This window comes from Leiobunum rupestre, chromosome 11, assembly GCF_980474605.1.
Source record: "Leiobunum rupestre chromosome 11, qqLeiRupe1.1.hap1, whole genome shotgun sequence".
In the NCBI taxonomy this organism is placed as follows: domain Eukaryota; kingdom Metazoa; phylum Arthropoda; class Arachnida; order Opiliones; family Sclerosomatidae; genus Leiobunum; species Leiobunum rupestre.
In genome coordinates this window covers 12,060,759-12,082,643 of record NC_143394.1, presented here as the reverse complement: position 1 = coordinate 12,082,643, position 21,885 = coordinate 12,060,759, and the positions used below count along the sequence as shown (strand labels likewise).

Genomic DNA, 21,885 nt, shown 5'->3' with positions numbered 1-21,885 from the left:
AATTTAATTTCAATTTTTAAAGTTGTAAAATATTGATAATCATTTTGGTAAAACTGACCGTGAATTCTTTAAGGAGGATGTTGGAGTGTACAACATTTTTTTAATATCCAACCTATTTGAAACTCAACCAATGACTTTGAACAATTTCGTGATGTCACTGACGCGCGAGTTTGGTAACTTTTGACTAGTCGTCTGCTAATATTTTTAATACTCTAATAGCGCCTAACGTCTCCATGGTCTAAGTGAATAAGCCTTTCTATAAAGTCCTTACGCTTGCCTAACTTGTTTTAATGTATCGCGGCTTTCGTCACGAGTTCAGTTCAGTTTTGAAGTTAAGATCTTCATAAAAAGGGCGACTCGTCGAATTTTAATTCGTGTCTTGTTCAACTTGTTAAAATGTTCCACGCGCTCTTTCATATTTTAGCGTAAAAGGCTCGCGCATATTTTTTTATTTCAGGGAGCACGCGTGAAATCGCTCGAGCCCATTTGCAGTAACATATCAAGACGCGCGAGGAACTTTAAACAAGTTGAATAAGACACGAATAGAGTTTATGCTAGCGTCTATTGGCTGTCATAGCGAAACGTCGCTTCTACGTCACGAGTGACGCGCCCGATACATCTAAACAAGAAGGCCAATGTTACTTTATAGAAAGGCCAATTGGCACCCGTAAAATAGCGTAGACTTCTTAAGTTACTTAATTGCTCGTAGACTGTTCTCGCTAGGGTTTCCTACGAGCTGCCTTTAATTGTATAGACCACAGACTGGTAGAATTGATTATAGCTAGAACAATTTCGACGGTGTAACAAATGACCGTAGGAGCAGCGTGTCGATTACCAATCATGACCTGACATAAGGTAATTACTCTAAAAGTATGGTGCGTATAAATCTGGCAGATAAAAAATGATAAAACCACAGTTTAATAAAAATAAACCAGGGTTTCAGAGTGATTCAGTTTCTCAGAATAAAAAATCGGGAGAGCTTATTAAAGTGTTGGTTGCAAAAATCGATAGTAATAAAAACGAATGAATGCGGGCTTGTTTTGAAGCCGAGGACGTTCTCTTTTCAAAAATGTCATTGTCGCAACAAATTTCCAAGCCTAAGTGTATTAACTTTGAGTCCGAAGCTGACCTTTTTCGCTCCCCGAAATCCTGAAATTTTCGGCGAATTTCTCTTCCCCGTAGCACGAGCAATTTGGGGCAAATCAAAGCTGTAGTTTTATTCCTAAAATAGAAGGAACTGAAGTGGAGGGATTCGGTTTACTTGTAGAAGTTTTCAAACCAGAGGTTTTTAATCATAATATTAGGCTTATAGAGTGCCAACAGCTTGAAACCCTACGACGTCACCAATGTTAAACGTCTATTGAGATAAAACGCGAGTTTTCATGTCAACCATTACGGAAGCTACGGCTGTGACGTCACTAACTTTTAAAAACGCATCAACTGCTAGCACTCTATTATCGAAATAAAAAATATTTTTCGCGAGCGACCCGACATTTTAAGAAGAATTTACAAGGAGCCTTGGGTTTCATAGCTTGTGTATGCCTATTTCAATTACTACTGCGTAGGACTTTTTCCTGGGTGTTAAATCAACCTGCTTTTAATCCCAGATGTAAAGAAATGTATTACAGACAATTAGCCAATGATACGCTTCGCATTTTCTGACGTCATGGGTGCCGAGAAGAATTTTAGAAGTCTGTAAATTCGCCGAAAAACTCGATTTCCACCATTTCGACTTCTTTTTATAATAATTCAAAGACCACTTAACTGATTTTGATGACATTTTCTGTACTTGCTATTAAATGTTTGCTCTTTCTAATGAATCATTAATTAACCATAGCTAAAATTTAGTGCAACCAACACTTTAAGATCGTTGGATATACTTCCAACTCAAACAACAAAAAGCATTTAAAACCACCCGATTTCACCCACCACTCGCTATTTGAACGGTGGCGCCATCTATCGGCAATAAAAGGTGATAAAAATCTCTCTTAGTGTCGAAAGAAAACATTCCAGCGGCGGCGTCTGCTCATTTTTCTCCCAGCGTCCAAATTCCAGCCGTCGTTGTTCGCTTACGGTATTTGATAAATAATGGCGATGAGAGATGAAACACGTGTAGACGTTCCCCTCCTCCGCAAAGGGTTATTGATTGTCCCCTCGACCAAATAGATTTGCTCGCAATTGCTCAAAACGAGGTACTGGGCGCCTGATGTCGCGGTTACACCCACTCGCCGAGTTTCATTGCCACAAAAGCAACTCTTTTGTAAAATCATTTCAAGCTCTTTTTACAACAGAATGAGCGTTTGAGTAAAAGGGCAAAATAAACACGCCTTCCGAATCCATTGAAAAAAGTAGTTTAGCTCTGGCTCGGTAATCTCACTTATTTTTGGCAGCGCACTAAAAGGCGCGAGTAAAAGAGTGTACTAAAAGACTCGCGAATAAACTTTTTGATACACGCGATTGGCTCTGTAATTCGCGAAATTTCAATTCCAGAATAAATATCAATAATAGTTAGTTTAACGTTCGAATTCAATAATTCACTATTATTTTTACAACGACTTATTTTTAAGGTTTTGCGGGATTTTAGTAGGTACTCGCTAAACGTCGCAAACTCACTCGCATCATTTGATAGTGTACTTCAACGCAGCTGCTAGCCTCGAAACCTCGCTGCCAAAAGTAGCTGAAAATGAACGGGAATTGGCCAACCAGGTGGCCCTACTGGGCAAAAGGCGCATGCTACGGACACAAAAGGGTCTCAAACTCGTCCGCTCTTATGATAGCCAGAAGCGTTTTGAGGGCTGACCGCGACAAATTGGGTTTTGATTGTGGCAACAAGCCCGCGCTTTTTACGCGCGTCCTCCTCCAATCTTACCCACGCCGAGCCATTGTAACCGAGTTTTAAAGCGATACCGAGGCTTAGCTGACTCCGACAAACCGCCTCGAGGTAGCCTTAGACCCGCCTTCGTGGAAGTAGCGACTGAGGCGACGCGAAAACGGAACCGACCGAGGCTTAAGAATTTCAAAGGCAAGGGCGGATCCAGATAACTTCTCAGCGGGAGGCGCGATTTGTATTAGGACTACGGTTGATTTTTAACCCGTAAATCCGGCAGGGGCGCACCCATCGCCTCTCGCCCTACACCGCTTTTCAGCCACTGATTGACGTTTTGAAAAATATTCCGCAATTATAAATAAGTAGAAGCCGAATACGATGATAGATACGCGCCTATTTTATTATTATTATTTTTCGCGTCCACCGCCCGTTTTTGCCAAGGTTCTATTATTGAAAGCGATATGATAAATAGGGCTTTTTTACATCTTGAAAATGTGGTATCCCAAAGACGCTTCGATAAAACATCTTCAAGGAAATGGCCAAGATGTAATATTTCCGATAGCCAGAACCTGCAAGACACTGTTTATATAGTGCTTGTTAAAGTAATGGAAATTTTCACCTGTACGGTATGCAACATTGAACATATGGCTAGCTTTATAATTACGTAACATTATGAATCATTAATATCCCATGAAGGTATTTTCTTATATGATCATGATATTTATGATTCATAATGTAAGATACAAAATATCATGATCATTTATAGGGGAACGGTCAAGCTTTAACCAGTTAGATAGCCCTATAGCCCATTAAAAACAAAAAATTTCAAAAAATATTGAGAGGTTAATTTTTAATAAAATAAAGAAATTTCGGGAAATCGAAAAGCACCCGTCCGCCGCGACGCCTGGTGAGAAGTCGGCGAGACAGCAAAACCAACGTAAAAGCGCGCTGCTGAAGACCCAAAAAAATTTGTTTCGCACGCGCGGCGCGTTCCAGTTATAAGAGACCTAAGCCTAAATTTTAAAAGTTAGGATAGTTCGCAAATCGCTCATACGGGGTTAGGGGCGCTGGCGGCAGCCCCTAAGATGGCGGCGAAAATTCAAACCCAAACACCTGGAATTATTTTTCGTTTCAACTTTTTGGGCCAAAAGCTTTTTTTTCAAGACAAAAAAGGTACGTGTTAGTATATTGAACGTCTTGTTAATCTTTGGATACGGAAATAAGGCCATATTTGGAAAAGCTTGACCGTTCCCCTTTAAGAAAATACCTCTATGGGATATATATGATTCATAATGTTACGGAATTATAAAGCTAGCCATATGATAATTTTAGCTATACGCGATGGTAGCAGTAGATACTTCGACGAAGAGATAGTAATGGACTTTTGGTAGTGCCTCGTGACAAAAGTCAAGCCGCTTTATTAATGTCTAATTTTCCTTTCGTAAAATGTCAGAGTGGTGCACCACAACAAGAAGCCGTTCTTTCAAGCGGAATGAAAAGCGACTAGCTAACCTTAACCTTGCGCGCCGAAAAGGTACGAGTCAAACTAGATCTTCCCGACTGTCGCGCTGACGAGGGGGATTCCCGGGAGGGGGGGTTTGGGGGCGAACTACAAGGATCTTATGACATTTCGTAAACAGATTGCGTTACGCATTACCCTGGTTGAAGGCCTTTTCGCTCGAGTCAACATCTTACAATGTATCTACACGGCGTTTACGAACTCAATTCGTAAAAAAGTACATCATCTTTAAGGCTGTTTTTAACCAGGTTTGGCTGATTTAAATCAACTTGATTTTAATCACGATTAAGAATTCTATATAAAAATTTATTTAAATCAATGATTTTTTTGAAAAAAAATCATTGATTTAAATAAATTTTTATATAGTATTTTTGAAAAAGAATAAACCTCGCCAATTGCTATAATTTGGGTTTAAATATAATCTTTCTTGTACTTCCCATCCTATTCTGAAAAATAGCGCGTGAAACAGGTAATTTAGTCGGTAGTGCAAATTCAAACGGCGGTGTGGCCCTTTAAAAATAAGTATGTGGAGGTGGAATCGGAGGCTAATGCTCCCATATTCATAGATTGGTAATCATTCCGCTAACGAAAGTTTTTTATAATATCATTACTTTTTTTTTATTTATCTTTTCATTATTATTTTTTTTTATTATTCAACCTATTTACAATTTGTTAATTATAAAGCGTTTCCATTGTAATATCCAAGAACTCCTTTTTTAGAATATAAATTTAAAACGGAGGATACACATGGATATTAAAATTAGCAGTGTAATTAAAACTATCGTGAGCTTTCGACCCGCGGGTCAAACAAAATTTTTATTCATATAAATTTTCCATGGATCTTTTCAAAAATTTTAATATTCCTTCTTTAGGTTTAAATTAACGCACCCCTAGTAGCTTGTCTTTCGTAGCTGTAGTATAATGTGTCGTCTAGTGTTGTAAGTCGGAAGATTTTCCGGAAAATTTTCAGTATTTTCCCGGAATAAATAAAAAAGTTTTCATTCCATGATTAGTCTAATATATTGTTTGTAAATTGAAATAAAGCGGCATTTTCGCCTCATTTTTTCGAATCTGAAAGTAAAATTAAACCTCTAGACTAGTTTAAACTGATTAACAATGTAACACTATTAATGTTTTATAGTATGTTTACTGATATTAGACATTTTATATCAATAAAAAGTTAAAAACATTAAAAACCCTTAAAAAGTAATTTATGTTTAAATTTTTTATTTTTCCGATTTGCGGAAAATATTCCTTAAAATTTTCCGCATTTTATTTTTCCGGAAAATTAACAACACTAGTTTCGTCTAGTGTCCGGAATTCTTTATTCATTATCCACAAATTTTCCGATTTATTTAAAAAACGTTGGTAAAACGAATATCATTTTAACTTATTTACAGGGCTCCCACCAGGTCCCTAAACCACCATAAAATCGGGATTTGGTCACTAAATCACCCTATTTCTAGTACATTTGGTGAAAAGTACCATCGCCTTAAAATATTTCGTAGAAAAGCGAAAAAAAAAACCCGATTTAATGTGATAGAATTATTACAAAAAATTTATAGTCATTTTTGGGATTGATAAAAGTTTTTTTAGAAATTAAAACTAAGTACTTAATTTTTGTGATAAAACATTTTTTAAATTAAAACTAAGTCAGTTTTAAAAATTTGCTGCTTTTAAAAGTTTAAATTAAGATCTTATTTTTGTTTATGGAAATGTTCCCTATTTGGTTCCTACTTTAAAATATTTGGTTCCTATTTCACCCTATTTCTAGCCAGAAAAATCCCCTATTTCCCTATTTTTTTTGAGATTTTGGTGAGAGCCCTGTATTTAACGTAACCAAGCATTAATTTGAATAAAAGTGGCATTTATTTAAATAATTGTTTGTTTTATTCACCTTCGATTATTTAAATATTTTACAATTTTATTCAACTATTGGTTATTTAAATAAATACTATTTAAATATACCCGAGCTTATTTTATTCATGCATAAAAATTAATCGACTGCCGAACACTAGTTTCGTCTATGTAGATGACGTTTAAATCCTTGGTCAGAAAGTCTCCTCCGATTTGGCTAACTGGACTTGTAAAGCTGAAATGCAACGGCTGGTTGGTCGTTTTACTTCCCGGCTTGGAATGCGAGGAATGCGTCTTCGGCCGGTGGCTCGTTCTGGGCGGAGCCCGAGGTGCCCCTCTCTCTCTGGCGCCCCGGGGCCATCCGCGTCCCAGCGCGCTGAGATATATTTAGGCTAAAATGGAAATTACAAGGTGGCGCTTCGACCGCGGATCGTTTGTGGACGGTAGCCCCGCTTGCCTCCCCCCTCGTTCCATCCCCCCGACGCTCACGCCCTCTAGTCACACAAAATGCGCGACCCGTTCTCAGTGAACGCTGCATTTTCACGCTGGTTTGCCAAACCATCACTATGATCGCCCAAACATATTTTACAAAATAGATTTACCAGAAGTATACAGGGTGTTTCAAAAGGTTATGCATAAATTTTAAGGAGTTGTAGGGGGTTAGTTGAGAAGTGTGCCTGTTTTTCTTCTCATTTTCCTACGATGAGTGAAAAGAGCGCCAGAGAGCTTCAAAGTGTGGCCTACTAGCCCCTGGAGGTAGGCTGCAACAAGCGCAAAACAAAGCTGTAGGGACTTTAAATACTGTTTAAGTTTACAAAGTCCTTTTTTACCTATTACACGAACCCAAACCTTAATGATCGCGTTTCCCTGCAGCTTGGTTTTGCACTTGTTGCAGCCTACTTTCAGGGGCTAGTAGGCCACACTTTGAAGCTCTCTGGCGCTGAAACACCCTGTAAAAGACCTTTAACCCATACCGCTAATGTGCACGAAACGTCTGTCTTCTTAAGTTATATATTTATATAAGGATTCAAACTATTCACCCCCTTTTATCCTTCATACTTAAAGGGAGTATTAACTAAATCGTCTGGTGACTTGTTTTTAACATAACTATCGCCAATCTCCCCTAGCTTCCGTTAAACGTGGTCGCGGTAGTGTTAAATTTGTTGTGCATCAGAAACATAGAAGTTCATACTCCCTTTAAAGGGAAATTTTACGATTTGCACTCGCTTAAATATATACGCCCTTGGTGTATAAACGCAATTTCATATTCTTGTAGGGCTATTTGCGTTAAAATCAATTCGTAGCCCAATGTAGCAGACGATTTCTAGATATAGTTTCTACTCCCGTTAAAGGGATAATTACGTTTTGAAAATTAGAGGAAGTAAATTAATTTTAAATTACATTTTGCACTGTGCCAAATCTGTAGTGCAAATTTTACATAAGGCAGTAGAAATAGTAGACTTTTCCCACCAAAAAACAGCGCTCCTATCGGGAAAAAACAACATATTCGTTTATCCGCCATCGAATCTCTAATTTTATTATCCCTTTAAGTAGTATAAAAATACCACGTTCTTTTTAACATAGACGAGTTCTTCGTTCTTTTATCGGTTCTAGAAATATTTGACCTTTAGATGGCGCGATAAAATTCATTGACAACGTTTATCCGCTATTTAAGGCAAAAATTCGACCGATCGAGTCCCATTTTATATTTGCAATTGTACTAAAAAAACGGTTTCCCTTACAAATTTATACTTATTTTTTTAAATTTAGTTTGGGAAAGTTAAGACTTTTTTACATAGTTGATATATTTTGAATATCACGGTTTTCGGGACGTCGTGACCTAAGAAATAAACTAGAATTTTGAACTCTGACGAATTTCGGACGCATTTCTGACATTCTTCGTCCATGTTTGTGTCGACGTTGTTTCATTTCGGAATTATGGTATAACATCGAAATGTAACAAAATATATATTATGGGGAATGACTGGGAATCATTTTCAGGTTAAGGCTTGTTAATTTTCGATCTTATTCCTTATTTTACGGCAGGAACGCTAATAACGCCTCGCGGTGAGCCATATTGAAAATATTTTCCACCCAATACAAGCGGACGACATTAGGCCTAATATCTGTAGCTCGTAGAAGCCTTTTCTTTTGCGGAAACAAAACATTACATTCAAAGTTTATCTACATACGTAATACTTTATAGCAAACTCTTTGTATTGCATTTATATACATATAAAATTACTTAAGATTTACATTTTTGTTAAATCCGAAAAAGTACCTAGCTCTAAAAAGGCCAACTTCCGTTAACAGCAACAGAGCAGACGTCGTATAAAAAGGTCAATCTGATATTTATATATGCGCGTGCTTTATATTTGGATAGTTTCTCGATTTTCCCGGTATAAGCGCTGTTGATGCTATTTGCCGAGTGGGGTAGGTACATTTGTTCGAATTTCAATCGTCCGAACGGTGGAACAAATGTTCGAATTTCATTCGTCCGAACCGCCGAAATAACAAATGTTTCAATTGTTCGAATTGGACAACTTGTTTGTTTCATTCGTCCGAATCGGTAGCATCACTTGTCCGAATTCTGTCGCTAAATTAGTATTTCTTATTGCTGTTTTTGCGTTGAATGTTGTGGATATTTTAGGTTAGGTTAGGTTAGGTTAGGTTAGGTTCACGTTAATGTTACTATTTTCTTATATTAACAATATTAAAAAAAAACCAAGCAATTCCAAATGTTCGAAAAAACGGACACACGATTATTCGAACAAATGAAATTCGCCAGTAAAGTTAACATAAATTGAACGACTAAATCACCAACAAAAGTTGTGATAAGTTTTTCGGGCAAATGAAATACGTTTTCGGACATACGATCCTGTTTTCCGGCATTCGGACAAATGATCATTCGGACATTTGTACCACCTTTCGGACGAATGAAATTCGAACAAATGTACCCAAATCTGCCGAGTGGGGGTTTTTGGCTTATGATTCGGGTCCATTAATTTATTTGTTTTTATCCTAATTTGGAATAGAAGCAACGTCGACTCAGCAATAACGTCGGCTCAACAATAACTTCGACAAATAGCGTTAAACATATGGTGAGAGTAAATTTTTCGGGCTGATTTGACACTCGTAAATTCATTTTATCGTGATAATAATTTGATATTCGATAAAAATTTTAATTTTAAAAGTTGGACAACTTCGACACCGTTACTGGAAAAACTTTCAACTTCGAGGTTATAGTGTGTCGGCCTAGTTCCATTGACACCCACGTGAATGTCTTATCAGTTTTTAGTGGATTGCTTCTTAAAAACTGGGAGTTAAAATATATTTTTATGACCGTATACAGTGGCGTGTATTTAGATCGGCCGAAAGATTTCGTCGAGAAATACGCGGTAAATGGAACTGTACCGGTTCTTCCGACATTTTGGGACGGAATTTAGTCACTCGTAAAAATTACTAGGGCAGTTGGAATCCTACTAAAATTGTACCAACAAACCTCCTGCAGTAGCAGTGGCTGCGGTAATTAATCTCCCTTCCCCCCCTCGATATGGTGTCGCCATCTCTTTGTCCAACAGACGCGTATAAATTCTGTCTTATTCAACTTATTATTTAAAGTTCCAAGCGCGTCTTGATATTTTCGCATAAATGGGCTCGAGCGAAAAAGCGCGTGTCTTTTACGCTAAAAACTTAAGGAGCGCGTGCAACTTTTTAACAAGTCGAACAAGACCCAAAGAACTTATGCTATCGCTTATTCCAAAGCTGCAAGTATAGTTCTTTTTATGAAGTAAATTGGCCTTCTTGTTTAAATGTGGCTCTTACGTCACAGTCTCTTGCTTTTACAAGTCTACGAGCGCGCGCTACAGTCGCCAGAGAAATGTAGCTTTTTCTAGCGCGCGTGCAAATCGCCCGTGAGAAGAATATACTAATAAAGCCGGGTCTTGTGACGTAGGAGCAAAATTTTAACAAGCTGGGCAAGACCACTTTTTATTTTATAAAATCAACCATTCTAAGAAATTTAAAAATGAACACTCAAGACAATGTATAGAAGTTAAAGACTAGGTTTTCTCCTGCCTGTCACCCTTTAAATTTACTTTCCTTCCAAACAAATACCCTGGTGGTAGGCCAACGTGTTCTGCTTTCGGCCTACCACCAGGGTATTTGTTTGGAAGGAAAGCAAATTTAAAAGGTGACTGGCAGGAGAAAACCTAGGCCTTTAAGGCAATATATATTGTAATTTTACGATAACTTCAAAAAATATTGATGAAGCTCCACGTAGCGGTGACTTCGCGAACTATACTAACGAGTATTGCGAAGCTCGATGGGTTGACCGTTGATTCCATACTTATGGAAATGACGTGACTTATGCCAATAGTTCTGATAATCTGGCACATAATTTTTAATTAGCGTGTATTCGCTTAATTGCAGAGGTGTAAAGAGAAGTTGAACACGCTGGCCATTTCCGTGATGAACCAATGGCCAGGGGTCAAGCTGCGAGTGACCGAAGGCTGGGACGAAGAGGGCCACCACGCCAAAGACTCCTTCCACTACGAGGGCCGAGCGGTGGACATCACGACCAGCGACCGGGACCGCTCCAAGTACGGGATGCTGGCTCGTCTCGCCGTCGACGCCGGATTCGACTGGGTCTACTACGAGTCCAGGTCGCACATTCACTGTTCAGTCAAGTCAGGTAACTCACTGTGACATGTCAATTTTTGCGCGTTCCAATGTACGCGATTGATATATTTACGTTACCAGGGCCGGATTTAGAGATCGTGGGCCCATAGGCAGATAAGGAGTCTGGGCCCCCTTTACTCTTCTCCCTGGAACTAGGCTGTGCCTTAATTTCCCTGATTCAGCGTAGAAGTCTGAGCTCTACGGTTATATTACTAAATAAAAGCTTTTAACAATCGTCGACTAAATACGCGATAATTATGCAACATTGCGATTTAAGGCTGCGTCCGTAAACTGCCAGGCAGAAATTTTGGTAACTTTAAAACAAAATCTTCTACCTAGGAATTTCTCCAATATAAAATACGATTGATATTAAAGATTTATGCCTTCGAATACAGTAATTACGGTCACTGGAGGGCCCTAGGCCACGGCCTAGGTTGGCCCAGGCGGAAATACGGCACTGTACGTCACAGGCTTCAAATATCGTGATAATGACACCACGGTAATACTCTATTTAAAAATATACATGTATATGGCGTTGTTTCGTGAGACAGCCGATCGGACAGTCAACTAAGTAAAAGTTTTTGGGCCCCAATGCGCATTGGCGTATTTACTGACGGAGCTTGAAATCCAACTCACGCTCGCGCAGTAAACTCTTACCACCCTTACAAAGATTTTCTATAGATTTTTCGATAGATTTTCTATGGTTTAGAGAATGTCTAAGGTTTTCTATGCCCTATAGGGTTCTCTATAAATATTTCTTCAGAAAATATTTTTCTAATGATTTTTTCAATAGCCAATTTTCTGTAGAAATTATATAGATTATTCCTATTATTTTCTATAGAAATTATATCGATTATTCCTATTATTTTCTATAGAAATTATATCGATTATTCCTATTATTTCCTATAGAAATTATATCGATTATTCCTATTATTTTCTGTAGAAATTATATAGATTATTCCTATTATTTTCTATAGAAATTATATAGATTATTCCTATTATTTTCTATAGAAATTATATAGATTATTCCTATTATTTTCTGTAGAAATTATATAGATTATTCCTATTATTTTCTATAGAAATTATATAGATTATTCCTATTATTTTCTGTAGAAATTATATAGATTATTCCTATTATTTTCTGTAGAAATTATATAGATTATTCCTATTATTTTCTATAGAAATTATATAGATTATTCCTATTATTTTCTGTAGAAATTATATAGATTATTCCTATTATTTTCTATAGAAATTATATAGATTATTCCTATTATTTTCTATAGAAATTATATAGATTATTCCTATTATTTTCTATAGAAATTATATAGATTATTCCTATTATTTTCTGTAGAAATTATATAGATTATTCCTATTATTTTCTATAGAAATTATATAGATTATTCCTATTATTTTCTATAGAAATTATATCGATTATTCCTATTATTTTCTGTAGAAATTATATCGATTATTCCTATTATTTTCTGTAGAAATTATATAGATTATTCCTATTATTTTCTATAGAAATTATATAGATTATTCCTATCATTTTCTGTAGAAATTATATAGATTATTCCTATTATTTTCTATAGAAATTATATAGATTATTCCTATTATTTTCTATAGAAATTATATAGATTATTCCTATTATTTTCTATAGAAATTATATAGATTATTCCTATTATTTTCTGTAGAAATTATATAGATTATTCCTATTATTTTCTATAGAAATTATATAGATTATTCCTATTATTTTCTATAGAAATTATATAGATTATTCCTATTATTTTCTATAGAAATTATATAGATTATTCCTATTATTTTCTGTAGAAATTATATAGATTATTCCTATTATTTTCTATAGAAATTATATAGATTATTCCTATTATTTTCTGTAGAAATTATATCGATTATTCCTATTATTTTCTGTAGAAATTATATAGATTATTCCTATTATTTTCTATAGAAATTATATAGATTATTCCTATTATTTTCTATAGAAATTATAAAGATTATTCCTATTATTTTCTGTAGAAATTATATAGATTATTCCTATTATTTTCTATAGAAATTATATAGATTATTCCTATTATTTTCTGTAGAAATTATATCGATTATTCCTATTATTTTCTATAGAAATTATATAGATTATTCCTATTATTTTCTGTAGAAATTATATAGATTATTCCTATTATTTTCTATAGAAATTATATAGATTATTTCTATTATTTTCTATAGAAATTATATAGATTATTTCTATTATTTTCTATAGAAATTATATAGATTATTCCTATTATTTTCTATAGAAATTATATAGATTATTCCTATTATTTTCTATAGAATTTCAAAACTACTAATCGCGCAATTTATACTATCATAAGTCAATAATAACCTTGGTTCAGTAAGTATGTATCTAAATGAGATATTTTACAGCGAGCTAATTGCGCCTAAATAGGCGATAGCATAAATTGTTTTGGCCTTAGCTAACTTGTTAAAATGTTCCCGGAAATTCGTCATAGCACTGCCAACTTCTATAACGCGCTTCCGCGATCGGGGTTGGCCGTGGTCAAAACATAGGGGCTGCTTCTCTAAGCCTCTGGTTAATATTTTTATAATTTACTAGTCGGATACTTAACAGTATCACAAGAATAATACTAATATCGTCGTTAAATTAAGTTCAATAAATTAATCTTTTTTCTATTAAAAAAGTATAAATATTTAAAAACATAAATTACTTTCCTTAATGAAGCTGGAAGTCGCTGTTTAACGGTAAACTTTAAAGCAATAGGCCTTTCCATAGATTCGCAACGACTGGCCAGCTTGTTCTTGAACTTGCGCAGTCAAACCTATGGACAAATTCACTAGCTCTCTTTAGTGGGAGAGCAGGGGAAGCATTGTAGAAGTGAGAAAAAAACCGTTAACAAGAAGGCCACGTTAATTTATAGAAAGGTCTACTTTATAACCACGTGACTATTTTTAAAGGCTTCTACCGTTTGATGGCGCTCAAATAAATTTTACCCAGTATACCTTGCAATTCATGCTATAGCCTATTTACCCGTTCGACCAACGCGTTTTATTGTAGTAGACTTAATCTAATATATTCTATAAGCGTTTTAAATTTAAAACAGGCCGGAAAATAGCGTTAAATTCGCTACCCTCTCCGGGGGGGGGGGGGTAATTTTGCGAGCGTAAAACAGGCGGGAATATTTAGCGGCTTCTGGCAACCCTGCGCCGTGCCGGAAAAAAATGGCTGGGGATAAAAAGTCTAAAATCGTATCTCTTTACCGTTCTCCCCGGCGGGCCGCCGAACATCGTGTGAGGTACCTACGGGTGTTAGTAAATTACCTACCGGCTCTATCACATTATATCTGTGGCTTTTCATCGAGAAGCGATCGGCGCGGGAGATAGGGGGAGCCACCATCGCCATCCCCGCCCCCTCCCTCCCTCCCTCTCCACCTCGAACACCCCCCCCTCCCCCGTGCTCGGTACCCGTTGCCATTTAGTAAAAGAATCCCACATTTTTAGTCCCAACTATTCGCTCGAAGATGGGTGAACGTGGTTTATGCATTCGGGGGTGATGGCGGCCGCTGTGGTTATTGTTGGTGGAAGTAAGATAATACAATTTTAGTAGACATTTTCGAATTTAAATTCTTCTCGCTTAGACCGTGACGTTAATATCGGGTTCTATGCCAAATCTTTAAATTACAGATTATAACAGGAATCCATACCTCTACTTGGAATGCTTATCCTGCCGTATCGCGTATGGTAAGATCACTCTGACGGCTTTGGCCCCGCCTACGAGATAAAAAATCCCCTCCGCCCGCGCTCCCCTCTCACCTTGTTGTTTGTTAAGTTAACATTGTGACGTCAAAAAAAACCGTCAGCCGCATCGAGGCGGAAATCTGCCGCGATAAGCATTCCAAGTAGAGGTATGGATTCCTGCTTAGGCTTAAAGTCTTGTTTTCAATGGGGCAAACGCCACGACGGTGCACGACGACGCAAAAAATCGGTGTTAGGCCTAATGCTATAATTTTGCGCCGTTTCTCGTGCGGCTTAAACAAACGCGAAGGCAGATTCGGTACTTTATAAAGTTCATGGTGGTCACGTGATGCTTTACTAGGAAACTATACGTGTTCGTAGCTGACTCGTGGGTGTGGCCTATTTTCGATGCCTTGGTAACGAATTAATGTCGGCCATGACATTAAGAAGCTCATGGGCGTCAAGTGATTCTTTACTAGGAAACCATACGTGTTCATAGCTTGCTCGTGGGCGTGGCCTATTTTCGTTGCCTAAGTAACGACTTTATAAGAAGCTCCTGGTGGTCACGTGATCAAACAGGATCGTGTGATGTTTTCTCTCGTCACCTGTGACGTAGAAAAGTGTCATGGCGGCTTAGCTACGACATAGCCTGCTGTATTAGAGAAGGCCAGGAAATCCAGGCGATTTTTCTTAAAAAAACTTCCCGCGCTCCTGGCGGTTTTATCCTCTAGATGGCATCTTTTGGCCCAGTAATATTGTGAGGTCAGAGGCTAGCCGTTTGCTACCGTTAATGTTTTTACATACCATTTGAATTTCGCGCCTTTGAAAACTAGGCATATAAGCGCCATCTAGCAGCAGGAGCTGCATAAAAAATTGTTTAGGCCACCCAATCCGAAAAAACGATTTCCTGGCCTTCTCTAATACAGCCGGCTTTGGCTACGATTTCCTGGCCTTCTCTAATACAGCCGGCTTTGGCTACGATTTCCTGGCCTTCTCTAATACAGCCGGCTTTGGCTACGATTTCCTGTCCTTCTCTAATACAGCCGGCTTTGGCTACGATTTCCTGACCTTCTCTAATACAGCCGGCTTTGGCTACGATTTCCTGGCCTTCTCTAATACAGCCGGCTTTGGCTACGGCGTTTACGAAGCTACGAGCAAGCGCGGAACAAAACTCGTTGTGGTAGTGGCGATCTTGTTTTACCGCCGCAACTTGTCCCGCGCGCGCACGTCCGTATTCCGCGTGGTTTCGCCTTGGAAGCGTGGTCGAATGGTGCGTTCATGGCGGAGAGTGCCTTTTCGCGTCTCGGCCAGCGCTGCCCCATAATTTGTCATGGCCCGTTTCGCTGTCTGTAAAACTCACGTTCGCTCAAATTGATTTTCAAACCTTCTGCTTTCGTCTACGCCGCTTTTTTTATTTCTTGGCCGCGGTACTTATACTTATTCATAACTTTTTTTTTACATTTTGCTTTTTTTCGGTTTAAATGAGTAAGTATCTGCCGTGAGGTGGCGTGGCTGTACAAAAGGGTGTATACTCGAGTCTATTCTATAGCGTTAGCGCGTTTTCTCGGTTTTAAGGTCACTTGTTAGGCCTATTTTCTCATTATAAAATGTACGCGAGAACGTCTGGAGTATGAAAATTAATTTCAAAAGCTTGTCAGCCAAAATTCTATTCTATTCCAATAAGGCTGTTTTTTTTTTACTTTCTCGCGGGTAAAATTTGTTTTCGTAATGTATCAAGAACGTATTTCCACAACCGAGAACGTTCGAGTGCAATGGCAACATCGAGTTGGTAAATTCTTCCACAAAATGTCAAGATTTTTTTACGTTCTCGACAACTTAAAGGCCTAGGTTTTTTTTCTGCCTGTCCCTCTTTAAATTAGGCCAACATGTTTAGCGGTTGGCCTACTACCAGGGTATTTGTGCTCCACTAAGTTAATTTAAAGGGTAACAGGCAGAAAAAAACCTAGGCCTTTAACGCTGCTTTTAAAAACTGCAAATTAACTGAATAAGAATGAACGAAGATTTGTATGATTGCTTTGCAAGGCGAGGGTCGTACATTTGCAAATTTTAAGTTCGGGATTTTTCAACCGAAAGTTATTTAGGAAATCCGAAACTGATTTTGAGATTTTGGAGTACGATTTGCGTGGTGATTTTCAGGTTTTTTAAACTGATTTCGAGATTTTGCAATTGGTTTTCGCTCAGATTTATAGATTTTCAAGTTTATATAACAGTTTCTAAAATCTTATTTATGTAAAATGTATGAATTCTTATGAAGGTTCGACAACTCGTTTGGGGTATATTTAATAACAAGAACTCAAGATGAAAACTAATTCTTTTCCCGTACAGAATAGCAGATTCGATCAATCGTAATCTTTTAATTACTTAAATTAGATTTCTTTTTATAAAAACCAAGTTGTTTAAAAATATCTAAGGCTTTATATTATAAGCATTCTTGAAATTTTTCTTTCAAGGTTTAAATAAGGTCAGTAAAATAAGCAAGCTTTATTGTTACAAAATCGGTGAAGTCGAAGTCCTCGTAAAACATTCCTGGCATAATCCTTTCGAAATCGCTTATAAATTAAACGTCTTCGAGCCTATTTAGTCGGGCAAGCAAATATCTACCATTGAAAACGACAATATAAATATTCCTTTTATCCGCTTGTTTGGAAATAAAATGTCTAGTCTACCCTATTAAACCTCAACCTCAAATCAAATATTTCTCTCGAGACAAAATCGGAGACAGTTTTATGTATGGAAATTAGTAAATGATTATTTCAAAGCAACCATTTGAGGTATTCCTTCTCGGTTTTTATTTTATTAGTCGCGCTTTATATCGCCAGTTTCTAAGAATAAATATCATAGCAAAGGCTTAACAAACGCGGCTGTTTAGTCGCGTACAACATCCTAAGCCTCGGTTGAGAGAAGATAGCGTAAAAAATACCTTTTAAAAACCTTTATACGAAAACTTTCCCACAAATTCCGTATTCAGAACTCGTAGACCAAGATGGCCAAAAGATAGTTAATAAATTATATTTTTTACACCCTTTTTTCGTTTTCCAACGAGTAAATGTTTAACCTTACGTTTTTAACTCCCGCTTTGTCTATTTTATGTAAGACATTTTCAATTCGTCGGCGCGTTTAGGCTGAAAAGGCGGGAAACGGTTCGACGAGGGCGATTTCCAATGCCCCTAATTTAAAAGCGTGGAAGCGTGTTTGACCCCGACGCGTTGGCTAAGATGGACGCCGAGGTCGACTTTAGCGCCACCTTTTATCGTGATGGAATAATATTAACGCTTTTGAAAAAAAAACATCCTTGGTTCTTGAACTTCTCGGGTTTTCTGTTTCTTCGAGAGGCCTTTGCGACTGATGCCGGCCCAATATCATCCACTTTCCCGTGTCGTTTAGAATAACAGCTTTCAAGCAAATTGCCAATTTCCGTCAGGTTAAGTTTCATTTGTAAAGCTATTGAGATTTTCGATCATTTCTCGTTCAAATTCAAATAGTTTTTTAATTTTTTTAGAGCAAAATATTTCGGCACTTTCGTGTTCTTTCTAACGAAGCTTTTTTGTAGCATATCTGAATCGACGGTTTTTGATAGCTGCGCGTTCTTGAAGCATATCTCGAGAAAATCATAAATTACTAGTCTAGTAGTTTTTATAAATACGCGTTCTGGTAGCATATCGTAAGCGACGGGTTTTTATAGCTGCGCGTTAGGGTAGCATATCGTAATCCAAAGGGTTTTAATAGCTGGGAGTTCTTGTAGCATATCGTAATCGAAAGGGTTTTATAGCTGCGCGTTCTTGTAGCATATCGTAATCGAAAGGGTTTTAATAGCTGGGAGTTTTTGTAGCATATCGTAATCGAAAGGGTTTTAATAGCTGGGAGTTCTTGTAGCATATCGTAATCGAAAGGGTTTTATAGCTGCGCGTTCTTGTAGCATATCGTAATTGAAACGGTTTTAATAGCTGCGAGTTCTTGTAGCATATCGTAATCGAAAGGGTTTTAATAGCTGGGAGTTCTTGTAGCATATCGTAATCGAAAGGGTTTTAATAGCTGGGAGTTCTTGTAGCATATCGTAATCGAAAGGGTTTTAATAGCTGGGAGTTCTTGTAGCATATCGTAATCGAAAGGGTTTTAATAGCTGCGAGTTCTTGTAGCATATCGTAATCGAAAGGGTTTTATAGCTGCGCGTTCTTGTAGCATATCGTAATCGAAAGGGTTTTATAGCTGCGCGTTCTTGTAGCATATCGTAATCGAAAGTGTTTTAATAGCTGCGAGTTCTTGTAGCATATCGTAATCGAAACGGTTTTAGTAGCTGCGAGTTCTTGTAGCATATCGTAATCGAAAGGGTTTTAATAGCTGCGAGTTCTTGTAGCATATCGTAATCGAAAGGGTTTTAATAGCTGGGAGTTTTTGTAGCATATCGTAATCGAAAGGGTTTTAATAGCTGGGAGTTCTTGTAGCATATCGTAATCGAAAGGGTTTTATAGCTGCGCGTTCTTGTAGCATATCGTAATTGAAACGGTTTTAATAGCTGCGAGTTCTTGTAGCATATCGTAATCGAAAGGGTTTTAATAGCTGGGAGTTCTTGTAGCATATCGTAATCGAAAGGGTTTTAATAGCTGGGAGTTCTTGTAGCATATCGTAATCGAAAGGGTTTTAATAGCTGGGAGTTCTTGTAGCATATCGTAATCGAAAGGGTTTTAATAGCTGCGAGTTCTTGTAGCATATCGTAATCGAAAGGGTTTTATAGCTGCGCGTTCTTGTAGCATATCGTAATCGAAAGGGTTTTATAGCTGCGCGTTCTTGTAGCATATCGTAATCGAAAGGGTTTTAATAGCTGCGAGTTCTTGTAGCATATCGTAATCGAAACGGTTTTAGTAGCTGCGAGTTCTTGTAGCATATCGTAATCGAAAGGGTTTTAATAGCTGTGAGTTCTTGTAGCATATCGTAATCGAAAGGGTTTTATAGCTGCGCGTTCTTGTAGCATATCGTAAGCGACGGGTTTTATAGCTGCGCGTACGTGTAGCATATCGTAATCGAAACGCTTTTAATAGCTGCGAGTTCTTGTAGCATATCGTAATCGAAAGGGTTTTAATAGCTGGGAGTTCTTGTAGCATATCGTAATCGAAAGGGTTTTAATAGCTGGGAGTTCTTGTAGCATATCGTAATCGAAAGGGTTTTAATAGCTGCGAGTTCTTGTAGCATATCGTAATCGAAAGGGTTTTATAGCTGCGAGTTCTTGTAGCATATCGTAATCGAAACGGTTTTAATAGCTGCGCGTTCTTGTAGCATATCGTAATCGAAAGGGTTTTAATAGCTGCGAGTTCTTGTAGCATATCGTAATCGAAAGGGTTTTATAGCTGCGCGTTCTTGTAGCATATCGTAATCGAAAGGGTTTTAATAACTGCGAGTTCTTGTAGCATATCGTAATCGAAACGGTTTTAGTAGCTGCGAGTTCTTGTAGCATATCGTAATCGAAAGGGTTTTAATAGCTGCGCGTTCTTGTAGCATATCGTAATCGAAAGGGTTTTGGTAACCAAGAGTTCTGGAATCATACCACGAAAGATTGAAATACAGTTAAACAAACGATAAAAAATACTCAAACATTATTAATCGTGAGGGTAATTTGGCGATTTGTCAGTTATTTTACTTAAACCATAAGAATTTAAATGGCTTTTTTTCAATAATGTGCATTTTTAATAAAGTCTTTCTTAATCACGTAATACCTTTAACATCTTAACTAATTAACGTGAAATCGTTAATATAAACCAATAGACCCATAACATAAGAGGGGCCGCAGACCCGGCTTAAGTGAGACCTCTGGACGGAACATCCTGTTTGTGACGTTTTGAACCACGTGACCGCCATTGAAATATACAGGCGGAAGTAAGGAAACGGATGTTCCGTCTAAATGCCGAGTTGCCAGGTAAAAATGTTAATTTTCGGCCATCCCAACTTTCATCATGGGCCTATTAGGAACTGAGCGAAATAATCTTTTTATTATTAACTTTTTATTTTAAAATAGAAATAAAATGTAATTCGAACAACCGCTACACTGTCCGCAACACTCCCGAGGCGTGACAATGAATTGCAAAACAAGAAATGAAGAAAAGCCGGCCTCACCGCGAAAGTATTTTATCGCGCTAGTTTCTGGAAATTCTAAATCGTTTCCACCTAAAAAAGGGCCCGATATTTATAGTATTTCGAGCATAAAATTACATACAGCTGGAGTAATGCGTTTTTGCGTGGAATGTTTTTTTTATCGTTAGGCCTCGGAACTCTCGCTTGTAAAACGCGTATTCTCGGGCTCACGTGACCGCGATGCAGCCCGAGGCGCAATTCCGCCACTAGAGGGCGTCAGTTTTCGGCACCTTCTTAGAGAAAAGGGGTTGGTCCTCGCCTCTCTCTCTCTCTAGCTAGCTAGAAAATATTAAATAGAAAAAAATTGCGGTTACTTTCCTCGCGCTTTTTTTTGAAGAATCTTGTTGGCTCTCGTAATTTCCGCCCATTATAGCCCCGAGATTTCCAAAATGTATTCGGTTGTTTTTGGGTATTGGTCAGAGATCCTATATAGCTACTTTAAGCTATCTCTGGTATTGGTCTCGCGACGAAATATGGGCAATTAACAATAACTGGCAACACTGTTACCTAGGTACAACGATAAAAAATACAACATCGAGGGGGAACAGGGGCACTCAAAGTATTGGTAGGATTATATATTAAACTCATTTTTCTTGAAATATAAAAAGTATACTTTTTTTAAATAAAACAAAATAACGTGGTTTTCCAGAGGGGGGGGTAAAACTTTATTAATTTGTGGAGACTAGATGGCGCTTTATTTAACTTACGCACAATACCTAATGCTTATCGCGGCAGATTTCCGCCTCGATGTGGCTGAAGGTTTTTTTGACGTCACAATGTTAACTTAAAGGGCGACTACATAAATATTCGGTTTACTCTGTCTTTCACTGGAAGTCGGCTGACTGCAATACACGTGTGCCATGCAGTCAGCCGACTTCCAGTGAAATTCAGAGTAAACGTGAGAGGGGAGTGCGGGCGGAGGGGATTTTTTCTCTCGTAGGCGGGGCCAAAGCCGTCAGAGTGATCTTACCATACGCGATACGGCAGGATAAGCATTCCAAGTAGATGTATGGATTCCCGCATAAGTGTATAATATTGTGACATAAGTGTGACACTTCATATTCTTCACATGCAAATGTTTTACTGAGAGCTATTCACAAGA

At 37.6% G+C, this 21,885-nt stretch overlaps 1 protein-coding gene across 1 annotated transcript in view; it reads left to right on the top strand.

Annotated features, from left to right (window-relative positions):
- LOC149921345 (sonic hedgehog protein-like) overlaps positions 1–21,885 on the top strand; it is a 64,626-nt gene that overhangs the window by 28,741 nt on the left and 14,000 nt on the right. Inside the window, exon 2 of the mRNA XM_090163207.1 lies at positions 10,635–10,896. Coding sequence (XP_090019333.1) covers positions 10,635–10,896 — 262 coding nt within the window. The remainder of the gene's footprint in view (positions 1–10,634; positions 10,897–21,885) is intronic.